The following is a 14,265-nucleotide window of genomic DNA, read 5'->3' as shown; positions in this document are numbered from 1 at the left end:
TCCATCACTTCCACACTTTACTTACTGAGCTGTGTTATCCATGGTGTCGCAGCGACCCCTAGTGGTCACAGAGCAGGATGGCATGGTGCCCTGTGTTCAGTCCTCTCCCTGTAAACAATTTCATGCTTATAAGAATCAGTGTGGTAGCAGCAGGGTGCTCTTTGCTCCACAATGTATAGAATATTATTTGATTTAATTTTTCAGTATAGTTCAATAAGGTTACAATAAGACAAATGCTCAGGTATAACTCTCCATGTGTGACTTTACTCTTTTCCTCCTTTGCTGCCAAAACAGACGTGAAAGCCTGAGCAGGGTAACACTGACTGACTTACCTCTGGTTCTGTTTTCATGTACACAGGAGCTGTGAAACTTACACAGTAAACATGTTGAATGACAAGGTCGCCCTGTTGAACAGGTGTCTCACACATGTTATTTTCTCACAGGAAATTATTACTTCTGGAAGTCCTACCACCAAACACCCTCCTGAGCTAGAATCCCTCATGACTGAAAGGCACTGAAGAAGTAGATTTCACTTTTTAATTGTGTTGAGTAAACTCAGTGAATCACATTTGGTTGGCAGAGTAGCAACAAGAGGTAATGTGAAGCTTTTCAAACTTCAGGACATGTTTTTTAGCCTCAAACCAATGCGATGGGTCGACCACACTCTTCCACACCCCCGATTATATCATATATTCACACTCAATGTCAACAAAAGGAATGTCTTTGTAATGAATGTCCATCTCCCAGCAGAGCTGCAGAGCCTGAGCGATGATATCCTCAGACATCTTCTGGGCCAGATCCAGGATTGGTTTGCTGACTGGAGGAAACTCTGGTGACATCCAATCAGCTGGTGAGGTCTCCTCCGAGCCGTCAGGACATGTTGAGTTTTTCACCTCCTTCAGAAATGCTTTTGTTTCTCCTTCATGTTTGTCGATGAAAGTCTCCTTCTGTTTGCCTGTGCAAGCTGAAAACCAGAATCTGGACTCTTGACCCCCCATTGCAGCAAACTGTCCTCTTTTCAACAGGCTGAGCATCTGATGATAATTCCCATGGCTGCGAAGAAGCATGAAAAACTTAATTTGGAAGGCTGTTTTCTCAAACAATGATTACAAACTAAAAGCTTTAGTTTAACCAATAACAGAAAAATCATGGAGATCTTGCTTTTAGGATGTAAAAGATCTGGGAGGACTTTTAAAGATTGTACCTTGATTTGTCTGTCTGATCAAAACCATTTTATTTTAACACTTCTCAAAGAATCCAAAGACAACAAAAGGACAGAGATAAGATATGGAAACAGAGTATTTACCCTCCGCTCTGTGCCGCAGCTCCTCTCTGGACTTCCAGCAGGTTAATTTGAGGTTTGCTGATAAATAAGCAGCTGAACCAGTTTCCTCTGGATGCTGGTTGGTGGGAGGAGCAGACCACTCTAAACCACCCAAAACACATACAGTGTGTTCCTTCACCTTCCTTAATTTCACCTGTAAATATGAAAACAATAATCACTGAAGTCTCACAAAATGTAACCCCATCACAGTAATCAATGATCATCATAACTTACTTTAATTGCACAGTGAAGGCAGTTTTTAAGCAGCTGTAACATCATGCAATGTCAATGTTTGAGTGTACTGCAGAGCTTCCATCACCAGGTGGTGCTTTTGGGTAAATCTGTCAAGTTTGGAGGAGAAGTAAAGACAAACATTTCTCCCAGAGTCTCATACACACACTAAATTATAGCTTGTACATATTGAATAAAACAATAATCAAAAGGTGTCATCCTTAAACTCATCAACAAAGATAACGTCTTGATGCTTTATCTTTGGGGTGAGATGATCATCTGCTACCTCTTTAAATGTCTGGTCTAATTAAAAAAAAAGACACTCCTAGCAGCCAATCATAAAGTGCTGGGATTCCGGGATTGAGTCATATCAGCCAGAGGCACTGCACAGAGTTCTTCTTCCATCCAGGATGCTCCTCTTCCTCAGCCTGACGGTCTTCTTCTCTGCAGGCTTTTCCATGGAGATGAACCAGACCTCCAGGCTGCTGACGGAGAGCGGAGAGCAGTGCTCGGCCTGCGACTTTCGGGAGCACAGCAAGCAGATGAGGCTCCACAGCATCAAGTCCCAGATCCTCAGCATCCTGCGGCTGGAACAGGCTCCAAACATCAGCCGGGACATGATCCGCCAGCTGCTTCCCAAAGCACCTCCACTGACGCAGCTCCTAGACCAGTACGACCCTCGAGTGGAGGACGAGGACCACGCCACGACAGAGACCATCATCACCATGGCCACAACGCGTAACAATACTAAAACATTTATCCTTTACATTGCCCCCCTTCCTGTTGTTTCTCTGCGCTTTGCTCGAATGTCGTGCGTAAAAGGATGATCCGTGCGTAAATCCTTTGCGCCAAGGTCTGTAGCAGTTGACAGCTGAGACCACCCACATCTAGTTAATTAAATTGTAAGAGTTGTGTTTGAAAATACATTATTATATATTTTTTTAAAACAATGTAGTTTCCTCTTGGTGAAGTATTTTGTGTGTAACTTTCATGCCAAGTAATCAGACTGTCTGTTTGTTATTTATTAATTGATTGTTCATTATTTTGTTGAAATATGACCCCATGGGGACACTAAAGGAAAAGTCATGGTCCCCTTTATAGAACAGTTATTGCTCATGTTAACAGGCTGTCCCTTTGGGATCATGGGCATTCACTGCAAGTTCCATGTTTATCTCTTTAGGGCATTGAAATATTTTTCTCTGAACTCAAGTGTTGGACAAAAACAACCAGTTGATTCAACAAAAGCAAGCTTTTTATTCAGTTTGTATTGAAGGAAATCATTTCTCACTTTTTCTTTTCTTCCAGCTAATCCAATTGCCCAGGACGAGTTGTCCTCTTGCTGTCTCTTCAGCCTCAGTCCAAAGATCCAACCCAAAAACATCCTGCGTGCTCAGCTGTGGGTCCACCTGCGGCCGGCTGACATGGTCACCACCGTCTTCCTGCAGATCTCCCGCCTGAAACCAGGAAAGGAAGGGAACAACACCAGAGTGAGAGTCCGCTCCCTGAGGATAGACACTGATGCCGGTGCAGGCTCCTGGCAGAGCATTGACATCAAGTCTTTGCTGCAGGCGTGGCTGCGTCAACCAGAGACTAACTATGGCATTGAGATCAATGCCTATGACTCCAAAGGAGAAGATCTAGCTGTCACCTCAGTAGAGCCTGGAGAGGAAGGTCTGGTGAGTGAGTTTAATCATTACATTTAAGATGAAGTCCAACCTTGTGGCTGACATTATTTAAATTATTTCCCAGCAACCATTCATAGAGGTGAAGATCCTGGACAGCCCAAAGAGATCACGCCGTGACTCAGGCCTCAACTGTGATGAGGAGTCTGCAGAGACCCGTTGCTGCCGCTACCCACTCACTGTCGACTTTGAGGAGTTCGGATGGGACTGGATCATTGCACCCAAACGCTACCGGGCAAATTATTGCTCAGGAGAGTGTGAATTCATGCACCTGCAGCAGTACCCACATGCTCACCTGGTGAACAAGGCCAACCCACGGGGCACTGCAGGGCCCTGCTGTACACCCACCAAAATGTCACCCATCAACATGCTCTACTTTAACCGCAAAGAGCAGATCATCTACGGAAAGATCCCATCCATGGTGGTCGATCACTGCGGCTGCTCCTGAAGACACCCAGGTGTCTGCAGAAAATAGACTTGAACATAGACACTTTGCTTTCAGTTGAAGGGATGCAAAGTTTGAAATGTAGTCAAAAATCTAAAGTGAGACTCAGTAAGAGTCTACCTTTAGATTTTGGACGTCATCATAGAGGTGCAAGGAGTATTTGAAGGATAGGACTCCTTAAGTTGTTTTTAGTTTCATACTTTTTGCTTATATCTAAGTATAAAACACACAAAGTCCTCAATGACTACTCCCTGGTGGGTAACTTAATGGTGCACACAGGATTGGTATGGTGCTCGGCATATGAATGTAAAGCACAAGTGTTGATGAAAAAATAATGAGAGTATGAAGCAGAAAAATGTGCGTATATATGGAGTCCTGCTGCTTCCTGTCCTCCTGTTTCATGAAATGTGTCCTGATTTGAGCCTTGACCAGAGCATTCCCTGCAGGGCGTCTTCCATGTGTGCCTTTATTTTGAAAAACATGAACCTAGTGACTCTGAGCTAACAGATTCTCCATCCCTTGTCCCAAAGCTTGTTTGCAAACTCCGTGCTGTGATTTGTGCTTCAGAGCATCCCACTGATGTAAGCAAGGAAAATACTTTTTTTTAAAGAGATGAGAATTAAGCAAGCGGGTTGTGAACTTTAATTTAACTCTGTGACTGCTGCTCTCACTTCACTCGTAGCATCATGACTTCATGGAGTCAGACATTTGAGCATGCTGGGAGTTGATAGAAGAAACTGCCAAGCACAACTTGAGGTGATAAGGCTGAGAGAGACTCCACGGAGGAGGACTGTGAAAAAACCTCATTTGATTGGAAGTTGTTTCAGACTTAGTGATCATCACTGACTCGTCAAAGAGAGCATTAATTACAAGGACAGTTTTTATAATTCATCAGCTGATCACAATGTGAGGGCAGGAACTGTGATCACAGAGGGAGGTTTGATCTCAATCTGAGCTGAGTGCAGATGTCCTGAGTGTTGATGTGCTTCACGGGGGTTTCTGACCCAAGTTCTGCTGTTGGAACAGAACGTCCACAAGCGACACTTTCATGTTTGTGAACAAAATGTCCACTGAGTTAAAAGGCTCAGATAGAAGAAATCTTTGAGTAGTTTAATCACAGTTTACTGTTCCTTCAGCCTCTCTCACAGATTTGCATTTCAGAAAGACAGGATAATTCCCCTCTGTGAGATTTGACATAATAAAACATGTTAATAGACGTGAGTTTGATCTGTTCTGTTTCTGAAATGTTGTAAGAAAACTGAAGATAAGTGTTGTTGAAAGAGTTTGATTTATATTTGTTATAAATAGTGCTTCTGTATGACTGAGACTGCAGTGAAAAGTTTGCCTGTTTTTTGTTGTAGTTTTTGTCCATATATAAAAAGATGATTTAATTGTTGGAGTTTTAGAAACAGCTTCATAAGCTCTGAGATAATCTTGGTGCATTTTTTTGTCAGTTTTGGAGCAGTTCTTGCTTCCAGCTGCAATATCATGTGACTTTAATGTCACATTATCCCAAGTGAAACCCACAGTGTTTACTTTTTCACTATGATTGCAAACATATTTACTGGGTGTATCCCTCTGTTTTTTTTCACTAAATGTTGCAAAAGCAAATGAAACCTGTGACTTTTTAACATTGGAAACATGTCTGCATGAATGTAGACTGAGTGATAAGAATGAATAGAGAATAATAAACACAAAGGTTGTCTCTTAAAGCTGAGTTTTCCTCTAATCCCTAGTAATCCTTTCAGTCTGGATTCTATAAACTGGTATAAAGTGGAAAAGTGGTGTTTTAAAAATCTGCCACAAGGTGGAGCCAATGTGCAAGGTTTCCAAACTGATGTGGTATTGACACTTTAGGGTAATGTTTTGAACCACTTGCACCTTTGTGCAAAGTAAGTATTATTAACTGTTTTGTGCACTCTGCATTTTGTGTACACGAATAATCACCTGAACTCTGTCTAAATTTGGACATACTCTCTGACCTATCATTTACAGCATTATTACCTTTCTATATACTTGAAAATGTGTGTAATAACATGCTTTATGAAGGGATGATTATCACACTAACAGTCTTTGATACATTTGTAAATAGTGCTTTTTTATGTGTTGTCTGTACTCTTTATTAAAAGGTGTTTTGTTCTCCTGCTGAAGAGGGTATTCATATTGTCTCTAACACATCAATTAAAACACAGTCATCCCTTAATCAGCTGTTATAACTCCTTTGGTAAATACAGTTATGATCTCCTGTGCTCCACATGCATGATCAAACATCCTGAGTGAGAAGTCTGATTATCAGGTGGTGATATTTATCATCAGATGCAGAATTTAATTTGACATATTCTCTTCCATAAGTGACAGAAGGGACCGGAAATAAATGTAGGATATTATTTTAAAAACATTTTCACATTTTTCTTTCTCTAAATATTTATTCTATCATATAGAGTGGATGAATTCACCATTATACGAGTTTATTCTTCATAAGTTAGGTTTCAGTTTCAGAGTTGTGGGTGTTTGGGTTACTTTCTGTTTCTCTGAAAACACGTGGTCAAGTAAGGCTCTTCTATTCAGAAGGTATCCTCCCTGAAAATCTTAACAATACATTGCTTGTATAATATAAAGTATTTTAATGTGATGGTTTGAAACCTCTGGAGTTGATAAATTAAAATATATATATAATATTTCTCCTCAATCTTCTTCTCAGACTCATCATTTACATGAAAAAACACTGTCAGGAAGTTGCTATTAAGGGCGAGCCTGCCAGACGACAGAACAGCCAAGGGGAGTCGTTCTGATTGGCTGTTAGAAGGAAGAGGCGGGCTTGTGTTGTAAATCCTAAGCCCTGATTGGCTGACGCAGTTTCCGCACAGTGTGGGCTGTTCTACAGCACCATACAGTAATAACAGGCTGAGAGCTACCAAGCAGAGGCTGCGTAGTGTCCTTTTGGGAGATTAATCCACATTTCTCTGGAGGATTTGACTCATTTACTCTAAACTTGAGGTAAGTCTATTCACAAATATGCTTTTTGTTATCTCAACGCCATGCATGTTCTCCCAGGAAGTACAGTAGTCAAACTCAGAGTTCATATTTCATAACATCCAACAAAACTGACTCTCCTCGGGTCAAAGTGTGTCGTTAGCTTTCAATGGGATATTCTGTTAACAAGCAAAGAGTACATAAAACTAGCTTTTATACAGCTGCAATGAAATCAGTCACCGCACACCTCTTAGTCTGATCTGTTACCTGCCCACCTGTCCCACCTGTGCTGACGTCACTGCATGACTCACACAAAAGGCCAAAGTCACCATTTAACATGAACTACTATTAATTAACTAAGGTGGGGAGGAACACCTTTATAAGTTAGGTTTCTGATTAGAAGGGAAATAAAGATAACTGTTATCTGCAACTTTTCTGATGTAGGGATCATTTCACATCTGTCTGTCCAAGATGACTGATTAATAACATCTGTACTTTTTCAGAGTTCCTTCATCACAGAATTAAAATGCAGGCGTCTGCTCTTGGTTTTAGTTTCTAAGGAGCAGCAGAAAGTCAAGGGAGGAGGGACTGTACCCAGACTGCTTCAGTCATAACTTCTGATTTCTGATCTCTTATCTTTGCTTTGCAGGAAAGCAGCAGAGTTGTAGTTACTAGATTAAAACATGCCACTTAGTTGATTCCTTTGTGTTAAAAACACTTCCTTTAAGCTTCTGAGCTCACTGAAATCTGACCTCTGACCTCTCTGAGGAAAGCAAGGATCGAAACTCATCGGATGATCAAATTACTGCATAGTTTGAGAGTTTTTAAGATCACATGGTAACGCTACAAAGTTTGATTGTTTGTCTTTGGCAGACTGGGAGGTTGCAGGGACAATAAAGATGAGAAGGAAAAAAAGAGAAGGAAAACATAATGCAATAGGGCATTGCAACATCAGCACTTTGAGAGAAATCTGCAGTTTCATTACCGCAGATACAAATTCAAGACAATGCATGGAATTATTAAAAGTTGTCACTGATTTTATTTTTCACCCGATTTGACTTTAACCTCAGCATAGTGCAGCATTGTTGTTCAGGCTCTAACTTTTACCTACAACACTGAATGATGCTCCTCTTGTTCACCAGAAGATGGCACAGTGGCACCAGCTGCAGATGCTGGACTGCAAGTACCTGGAGCAGGTGGACCAGCTGTATGACGACTCATTCCCCATGGACATCAGACAGTACCTGAGCAAGTGGATTGAGAGCATTGACTGGTGAGAAGACACACACTCAGTGACTGGATTACAGAGTGAATGTAATGTCTCTGTTGAAATTATACATGACGTCTATAATGATCCTGTATCCATCCCCCTCAGGGACACCGTAGCGATGCAGGACTCTCTAGCCACTGTTCGGTTCCACGACCTCTTGGCTCAGCTAGACGACCAACACAGCCGCTTTGCCTTGGAGAACAACTTCCTGCTGCAACATAACATACGCAAGATTAAGAGGAACCTGCAGGTCAGACCACAGCCTTCAGTCTTCACACCATTAGCTATCCCTTCATTTTGTGAAACACTCTAAATGTGGAGAGATTGTCCCTGCAGGATCGGTTCCAGGAAGATCCAGTCCACATGGCAATGATCATCTCCAGGAACCTGAAGGAGGAGCAGAAGATTCTGGCCAATGCAAAGAGTGCAGAGGTAAAAATCCCTGATGTTCATTCTACTACATGATGAGAGTGTGACAGACTTGTGCATGAAGTGTGACCTGCCTCTCTGCAGCCCGATAGTGAGGGGATGGTGTCAGCCATGGTGGTGGAGAAACAGAAGCTGGACAACAAAGTGAAGGAGGTGAAAGACAGAGTTCAGGTATGAAGCACCACTTTAGGTTTTAGCCTTACATCACCACACTGCTGAAATAGGACTCTTAGATCTTCTCAAATCCTTCTCCTCCAGGTGGTGGATCAGAACATTAAGAATCTGGAAGACGTGCAGGATGACTATGACTTTAAAATCAACACACTGAAGAACAGAGGTGTGAGAAACATGAGGAAGCCTTTACATGTTTATTAAGACTGTCATTGTGGTCCAAGAGGGTGTTTGTTCAGGTAAACATTGTCTTTGTGATTTTTGCAGAGAATGAAGTGAACGGTATGACACCAAAGGAGCTTGAAAAAGAGAAAATGATGGTGGAGAGGATGTGCTTTGACCTGAAAACCAAACGTCAGGTGAGCAGACAGGGAGTGAAACACCTGACGAGAATCTGAAGCGTCTTCTCTCATTGCTCTCTCTCTCACCTCCACCTTCTCTCGCCCCATTTGTTCCTCAGGAAGCGGTGTCCCAGCTGACGGACCTGCTGAACGCCACTCAGACGCTGCTGTCAGACCTGATCTCTGAGGAGCTGCCAGAGTGGAAGCAGCGGCAGCAGATCGCCTGTATCGGCGGGCCGCCCAACGCCTGCGTGGATCAGCTTCAGAACTGGTGAGACTTCCTGTTTACCTCGACAGGAAAACAAACAAAACAACTGAAGTAAAAAAATATAAACTAACCTATCACCTCTCCTCCTCCTACTCCTCCTCCTCCCTCCTGCAGGTTCACAGCAGTAGCAGAGAGTCTGCAGCAGGTCCGTCAGCACCTGAACAAGCTTCAGGAGTTGGAGCAGAAGTTCACCTACGACAGCGACCCCATCACACAGAAGAAAGATCTCCTGGGGGCCCGAGCTGTGGAGCTCCTCAAGAACCTCCTGTCCAAGTAAGAACAGCTCCTGCACGGTTTAATGATCACTCTATTATCCATCATCCATCCATGTGTTTAAATGTGTGTGTGTGTGTGTGTGTAGCTCACTTGTGGTGGAGAGGCAGCCCTGCATGCCCACCCACCCTCAGAGGCCGCTGGTGTTGAAAACAGGTGTGCAGTTCACTGTGAAGCTCAGGTAAGAAACAGAACAAGCTTTTATCAGACGAGTAGCAGACACACTAAGAAAGGGAGACACCTGTTTGACTTGTGTATTCTCTGTGGTGCAGGTTCCTGGTGAAGCTGCAGGAGTTTAACTACCAGCTCAAAGTCAAGGCTTTCTTTGATAAGTAAGCGGTTCATCCACCTCTTCATACCTGTTCATATTTTAACAGGTGATAAATCTAAACATGAATCTTCTTCTCTCCTCAGAGATGTCACGGAGAAGAAAGGGTGAGTCTTTATATGATCTCTGAACCGCTTACATGAACGTGATAAGATTAAAATCGTCCTACATGATTAAATATGAATAAATGTTGAATTATTACACTTCACATTAATTAATTGGCTGATTGATGTTTACTCTGATGTCAGTTTTCGGAAGTTTAACATTTTGGGAACGAACACCAAAGTCATGAACATGGAGGAGTCCAACGGCAGCCTGGCAGCAGAGTTCAGACATTTGGTGAGCCTGTTTTAAGAAAACTTGAACATGCTTCTATTTAATTTAAAGTTTAAGCTCATTTTACATCAGGAACATAAAGAATACTTCATCACTCACTTTTTTTTTACATGCAGCAACTGAAGGAGCAGAAGGTTGCCGGCAACCGGAACAATGAGGTAAGAGCCTCAGCGATGATACCGTTCAGAGAAATACTGATGGTATTGGGAAACATGATTGTTACAGTGTGTGTGTGTGTGTGTGTGTGTGTGTGTGTGTGTGTGTGTGTGTATGTGTGTGTCTCAGGGTCCTCTGATCGTCACCGAGGAGCTTCACTCGCTCAGCTTCGAGTCGGAGCTGCAGCTCAACCAGTCGGGACTCAACATCAAACTGGAGGTGACAGAAACACAAATATGTTTCTCTGAATCTTTACGTGAGATGTTCATGATTATGTCCCGTTGCTTCCAGCTGTTGTTGATATCTTGTTGTTGTCGTAGGCCATGTCTCTGCCACTTGTTGTCATCTCTAACGTGTGTCAGCTGCCAAGCGGCTGGGCTTCCATCCTCTGGTACAACATGCTGACCACCGAGCCCAAGGTACATCCCCTGGACCCCCTTAGATCACCAGCAGTGTTCCTTCTTGAATGTAAAACTTTGAAGTGATTGTTGTTATTCTGAAGTATTGCTTTAAGAGTCACTGATATACGTTTCCACTTTTCTTCTTCAGAATCTGAAGTTTTTCCTCAGCCCTCCGCAGGCCAAGTGGTCTCAGCTGTCCGAGGTCCTCAGCTGGCAGTTCTCGTCCGTCACTAAGCGAGGCCTGAACCAGGAGCAGCTCAACATGCTGGCTGACAAGCTGCTCGGTAGGAAGAGCTAAGTGATACCTGCAGGGCGTTCAGACAGGCCTTTAAATGGTGTTAATAATCTAAATGTTTTACTGCAGGAGCCAAAGCTCAGAGGAACCCAGAGGGTCAGATTCCCTGGACCAAGTTCTGTAAGGTGAGCCAGCCTGAGAGCAATGTGTTGAAACCTCTAACAGCTTCCTGGTTTATTTGACCTTCTCGAGTTTAGTGAAGTTACTGTACCTCAAACTAATCACACGTGTCCGTCAGCAGAGCGCCAATGAGAAAGCGTTCCCCTTCTGGTTGTGGATCGAAGGAATCCTGGATGTGATTAAGAGACACCTGCTGTCCCTCTGGAACGACGGGTGAGTGCTGCTGTGTTTCCAGGGTGAGGAGTAATCTGGTCTCAGATGTGAGGAGAGGATTTGAGAGTGTGTTTGTGTGTGCAGCTCCATCATGGGCTTCATCAGTAAGGAGAGGGAGAGGGCTCTGCTGAGCGACAAGTGTCCTGGGACCTTCCTGCTCCGGTTCAGTGAGAGCAGCAGAGAGGGAGCCATCACCTTCACCTGGATCGAATACGACGTCCACAGTGAGTGAAGGAAGAGTCCACAGATACTGTTCATGCATTCATTTCTACAGTTTGAGTTGAGCAGCTGTCCTCCCGCTCTCTGCATGAACACAGACAAGCCGCTCTTCCACTCCGTGGAGCCGTACACGAAGAAGGAGCTGTCCGCCGTCTCTCTGCCCGACATCATCCGCACATACAAGGTGATGGCGGCCGAGAACATCCCGGAGAACCCGCTCAGGTTCCTCTACCCCAACATCCCCAAAGACAAGGCCTTTGGGAAGTACTACCCCAGACCCACAGAGGGTAAGTCAGTAAGACATGAACCTGACATCACTTTATCTTTAAAAACTTCACATCATTCTGAGTTAAGCGTTTCTTTACCTTCAGCTTCAGAGCCCATGGACGTGGAGAACAACCCGGACAGGAGCGGCTACATGAAGACGGAGCTCATCTCTGTCTCTGAAGTGTAAGAGGAGAATGTCCCTTATGATTATGATTGTGATGTATTCGATCAGTCAGAGATTGAACAGAGTTAATGTGGATTTCTCGCTGGTCCAGACATCCGTCCAGACTGCAGGACAACATGCTGCCCATGTCTCCTGATGAGTACAAGGCTCTGTCGCACTTTGTCAGCAACAGAGACATCGATGCTGTGGTGAGTCCTGTGATGTACTACAGTAACATTTAACAGACTGCTTTAGGGTGCACTGCTGTGAGTGTATACATATGTATCTGCAGATCAGATCACGAGTGGAGTAAAACGTAAATTTTTTATCTGTCTGTGCACACGCAGCGTTTGAAGATCTGACAGCTTCTCTGTCTTTGTGCTTTTTGATCTTGAACTCAGTTTATTAATCAAACTGTCCTTAAAGTGAGAGATTATAAAAGGGTTGGATGAAGGTGGGAGCAGATTAATCATCTCTCTGTCTGTCTGTTTCTTCTCGCTCTGCTCAGACGCACAATCTGATTTCTGGATTTGGAGAGTTTGACGTTCAGGTAGCTGCAGCTTCGATCTGTTGCTCTACACTGAAGAGTTCATCACATCTGTTCTGTGTCAGACTCACCTTCTTTATTATAAGAGCACTAACTGAGCATTAACTGTCGACTGAATGAATCCTCACATGCAGCCCTGTTAAGAATATTAATCTGTTAGAATTCTACCTTTGTTGTTCGTAGAGCAGCTGCATGCTCAGCCTGTGTAGTATCTCTTCCTCCTCTGCATGTCGCTCAGTGTTTCTCTTGAAAGTAATTCAAAAGAACGATGGAATAATCTGTTCTTCTCTTCTTTTTGCAGATGAGTGCAGATTTAGAGTAGGACTGAGGACGGAGGAGCTTCTTCAATGTACTCAATATTCCCAACTGAACTTTCTTCAGAGGTCGTTGAACCTCTGGATTACTTTATCTGCTCAAGGTGTGAAGACCCTCACAACTCTTTAGGTATGATGCAGGGGCTGTTTGGATCAGATTAATGTGAGGATAGAAAAGAACATTCACTGTGTATTTACTAAAAAAGCAGAGTATCCTCTGTGATAGACTCCAGCAGGTCAGGAGCACAGACCGTCTCTATCTCGGTATCTAGGTATTAAATCAACTTAAATATAATCTTCCTAACAAGGGCGATCTTGTCTGAGAGTCATCAGATTAATTATTTTGCACATCTGTTGATTTACTGTGAGAACGAGCTGTAGAAGTGAAGTCAGCAGACAGAATAGTTAGGAGTGAGACTCACTGACCTTCAGATAGCTTTCACTCTGTAGTCCTGGTTGCCTCATGATGTTGGCCATGTTTCCTCTGCCTCTTTTTTACTTGTACATATATATTTTTTTGAAATGTGAAGCGTTAATTTGAACATTACAACAGTGAAATGACAGAATGTGATTCTGCATGCCTACTTTGTAGCACAACTACTATGAAAACAAAGATTCATAGGATTCAAATGTATGTTCCATCCACTCAAAGTTTCTGTGACTCGGCTTGAGCTTTTAATTTAAGGAGCTGTGTTGTGACATGTGCTTTACAAAGGTCATTTAACAGTGCAGACTAAATACATTAAATCACTGAGAGACTCTGAGTTTCTGTGCTTCATTTATTTTCTTATTGTGACAGTGACATCCATACACATTCTCCTTTAACCCTTCATGTTGTATTGTTCAGTGATAGCCTGAGAGGCTTCATTTAAAAATCCTGTGTTCACTTATATTGGCATAAAACAACTTTACCTTCTGTTGAGTTCATTGGACACAAATCTACCACAGTTTCAGGTTCCTCTTCTTCCAACATGTCATCCATCACAGCTGGAGATCTACAAGAGTAAAAACAGAAGTCTTAACATGATACACATCTGAAAATTATATTAAAATCATACAATAATATGCTTTCAGCCCGAAGAGTCTTGGCATGCAGCAAAACTGACATTTACAGATGAATCCAGTGTTCACAATGAACTTTCTAAATAAACTAAACTAAAGGATGAACATTTATATTAACAAACAATAGATAGTCTCTATTTAAGGTTCTCTGATTGTGATTTACTGATTAAATTTGATATATGAAGGTGTATATTCATGTTTAGTGTATTTAATGGCAAAAAGGCACCAAACTTGCAAAAAGGTAAAATTTTCAGGTCAAATTCACGGTTAAGTATGTGAATTACAGCTGCAGTTCATGGGTTTTCACCACCAGAGGGCGTAGTTTCCCCACATAGATATGCCACGGTGACAACACTGTAGTTTGAAGGTTACGACAGTCAAAATATTAATAATTACTGTCTAAATTAATAAACAATAAATTCACAAGCTCGGTTCTT

At 42.7% G+C, this 14,265-nt stretch overlaps 2 protein-coding genes and 1 long non-coding RNA gene across 5 annotated transcripts; 2 read left to right on the top strand and 1 right to left on the bottom strand.

The window, feature by feature from the left end:
- Window positions 1-230: 230 nt before the first annotated feature.
- LOC117808156 lies at window positions 231-3,865 on the bottom strand. The gene is made up of 4 exons (XR_004630168.1): window positions 2,844-3,865; window positions 1,559-1,665; window positions 1,307-1,478; window positions 231-1,053 (listed from the first exon to the last, which is right to left on the bottom strand). It is a non-coding gene; the product is annotated as an uncharacterized LOC117808156 (long non-coding RNA).
- Window positions 743-5,974, top strand: LOC117808153 (growth/differentiation factor 8-like). Its single transcript, XM_034677693.1, has 4 exons — window positions 743-850; window positions 2,006-2,293; window positions 2,861-3,231; window positions 3,305-5,974. Exons 1-4 carry the CDS (start codon window positions 769-771, stop codon window positions 3,683-3,685), a joined length of 1,122 nt encoding a protein of 373 aa, XP_034533584.1. The 5' UTR covers window positions 743-768; the 3' UTR covers window positions 3,686-5,974.
- A 572-nt stretch (window positions 5,975-6,546) lies between these two features.
- Window positions 6,547-13,522, top strand: stat1a (signal transducer and activator of transcription 1a). 3 transcript variants are annotated; one of them, XM_034677509.1, is made up of 25 exons: window positions 6,547-6,679; window positions 7,801-7,928; window positions 8,031-8,175; window positions 8,262-8,357; window positions 8,439-8,525; window positions 8,613-8,691; window positions 8,793-8,884; window positions 8,986-9,137; window positions 9,249-9,407; window positions 9,496-9,588; window positions 9,680-9,739; window positions 9,822-9,842; window positions 9,984-10,074; window positions 10,188-10,229; window positions 10,357-10,446; window positions 10,548-10,646; window positions 10,777-10,912; window positions 10,993-11,048; window positions 11,165-11,256; window positions 11,341-11,480; window positions 11,574-11,762; window positions 11,847-11,925; window positions 12,018-12,114; window positions 12,414-12,455; window positions 12,754-13,518. In XM_034677509.1, the coding sequence occupies exons 2-25, from the start codon at window positions 7,801-7,803 to the stop codon at window positions 12,772-12,774; spliced, it is 2,286 nt and encodes a 761-aa protein (XP_034533400.1). In that variant the 5' UTR covers window positions 6,547-6,679; the 3' UTR covers window positions 12,775-13,518. The 3 variants fall into 3 exon arrangements, with proteins under 3 accessions (XP_034533400.1, XP_034533399.1, XP_034533401.1); XM_034677508.1 differs by having other exon boundaries at window positions 6,548-6,679; window positions 7,798-7,928; window positions 12,754-13,522; XM_034677510.1 differs by lacking the exon at window positions 12,414-12,455 and having other exon boundaries at window positions 6,578-6,679; window positions 12,754-13,522.
- Window positions 13,523-14,265: the final 743 nt, after the last annotated feature.

The sequence above is a fragment of the Notolabrus celidotus genome, chromosome 24 (genome assembly GCF_009762535.1).
Source record: "Notolabrus celidotus isolate fNotCel1 chromosome 24, fNotCel1.pri, whole genome shotgun sequence".
NCBI lineage: Eukaryota > Metazoa > Chordata > Actinopteri > Labriformes > Labridae > Notolabrus > Notolabrus celidotus.
The sequence above is the reverse complement of the archived record's forward strand: the minus strand, read 5'-3'. Positions and strand labels throughout refer to the sequence as shown.

Bases quoted from the DNA above. Each gene is read 5' to 3' on its own strand.
- LOC117808153 (XM_034677693.1), top strand. From the start codon at position 769: ATGATATCCTCAGACATCTTCTGGGCCAGATCCAGGATTGGTTTGCTG. The intron at 851-2,005 runs GTGAGGTCTCCT...TCTTCTCTGCAG, and splicing joins TGGTGACATCCAATCAGCTG to GCTTTTCCATGGAGATGAAC. The intron at 2,294-2,860 runs GTAACAATACTA...CTTTTCTTCCAG, and splicing joins CATCACCATGGCCACAACGC to CTAATCCAATTGCCCAGGAC.
- stat1a (XM_034677508.1), top strand. From the start codon at position 7,801: ATGGCACAGTGGCACCAGCTGCAGATGCTGGACTGCAAGTACCTGGAG. The intron at 8,692-8,792 runs GTGTGAGAAACA...TGATTTTTGCAG, and splicing joins CAACACACTGAAGAACAGAG to AGAATGAAGTGAACGGTATG. The intron at 12,456-12,753 runs GTAGCTGCAGCT...TTCTTTTTGCAG, and splicing joins TTGGAGAGTTTGACGTTCAG to ATGAGTGCAGATTTAGAGTA.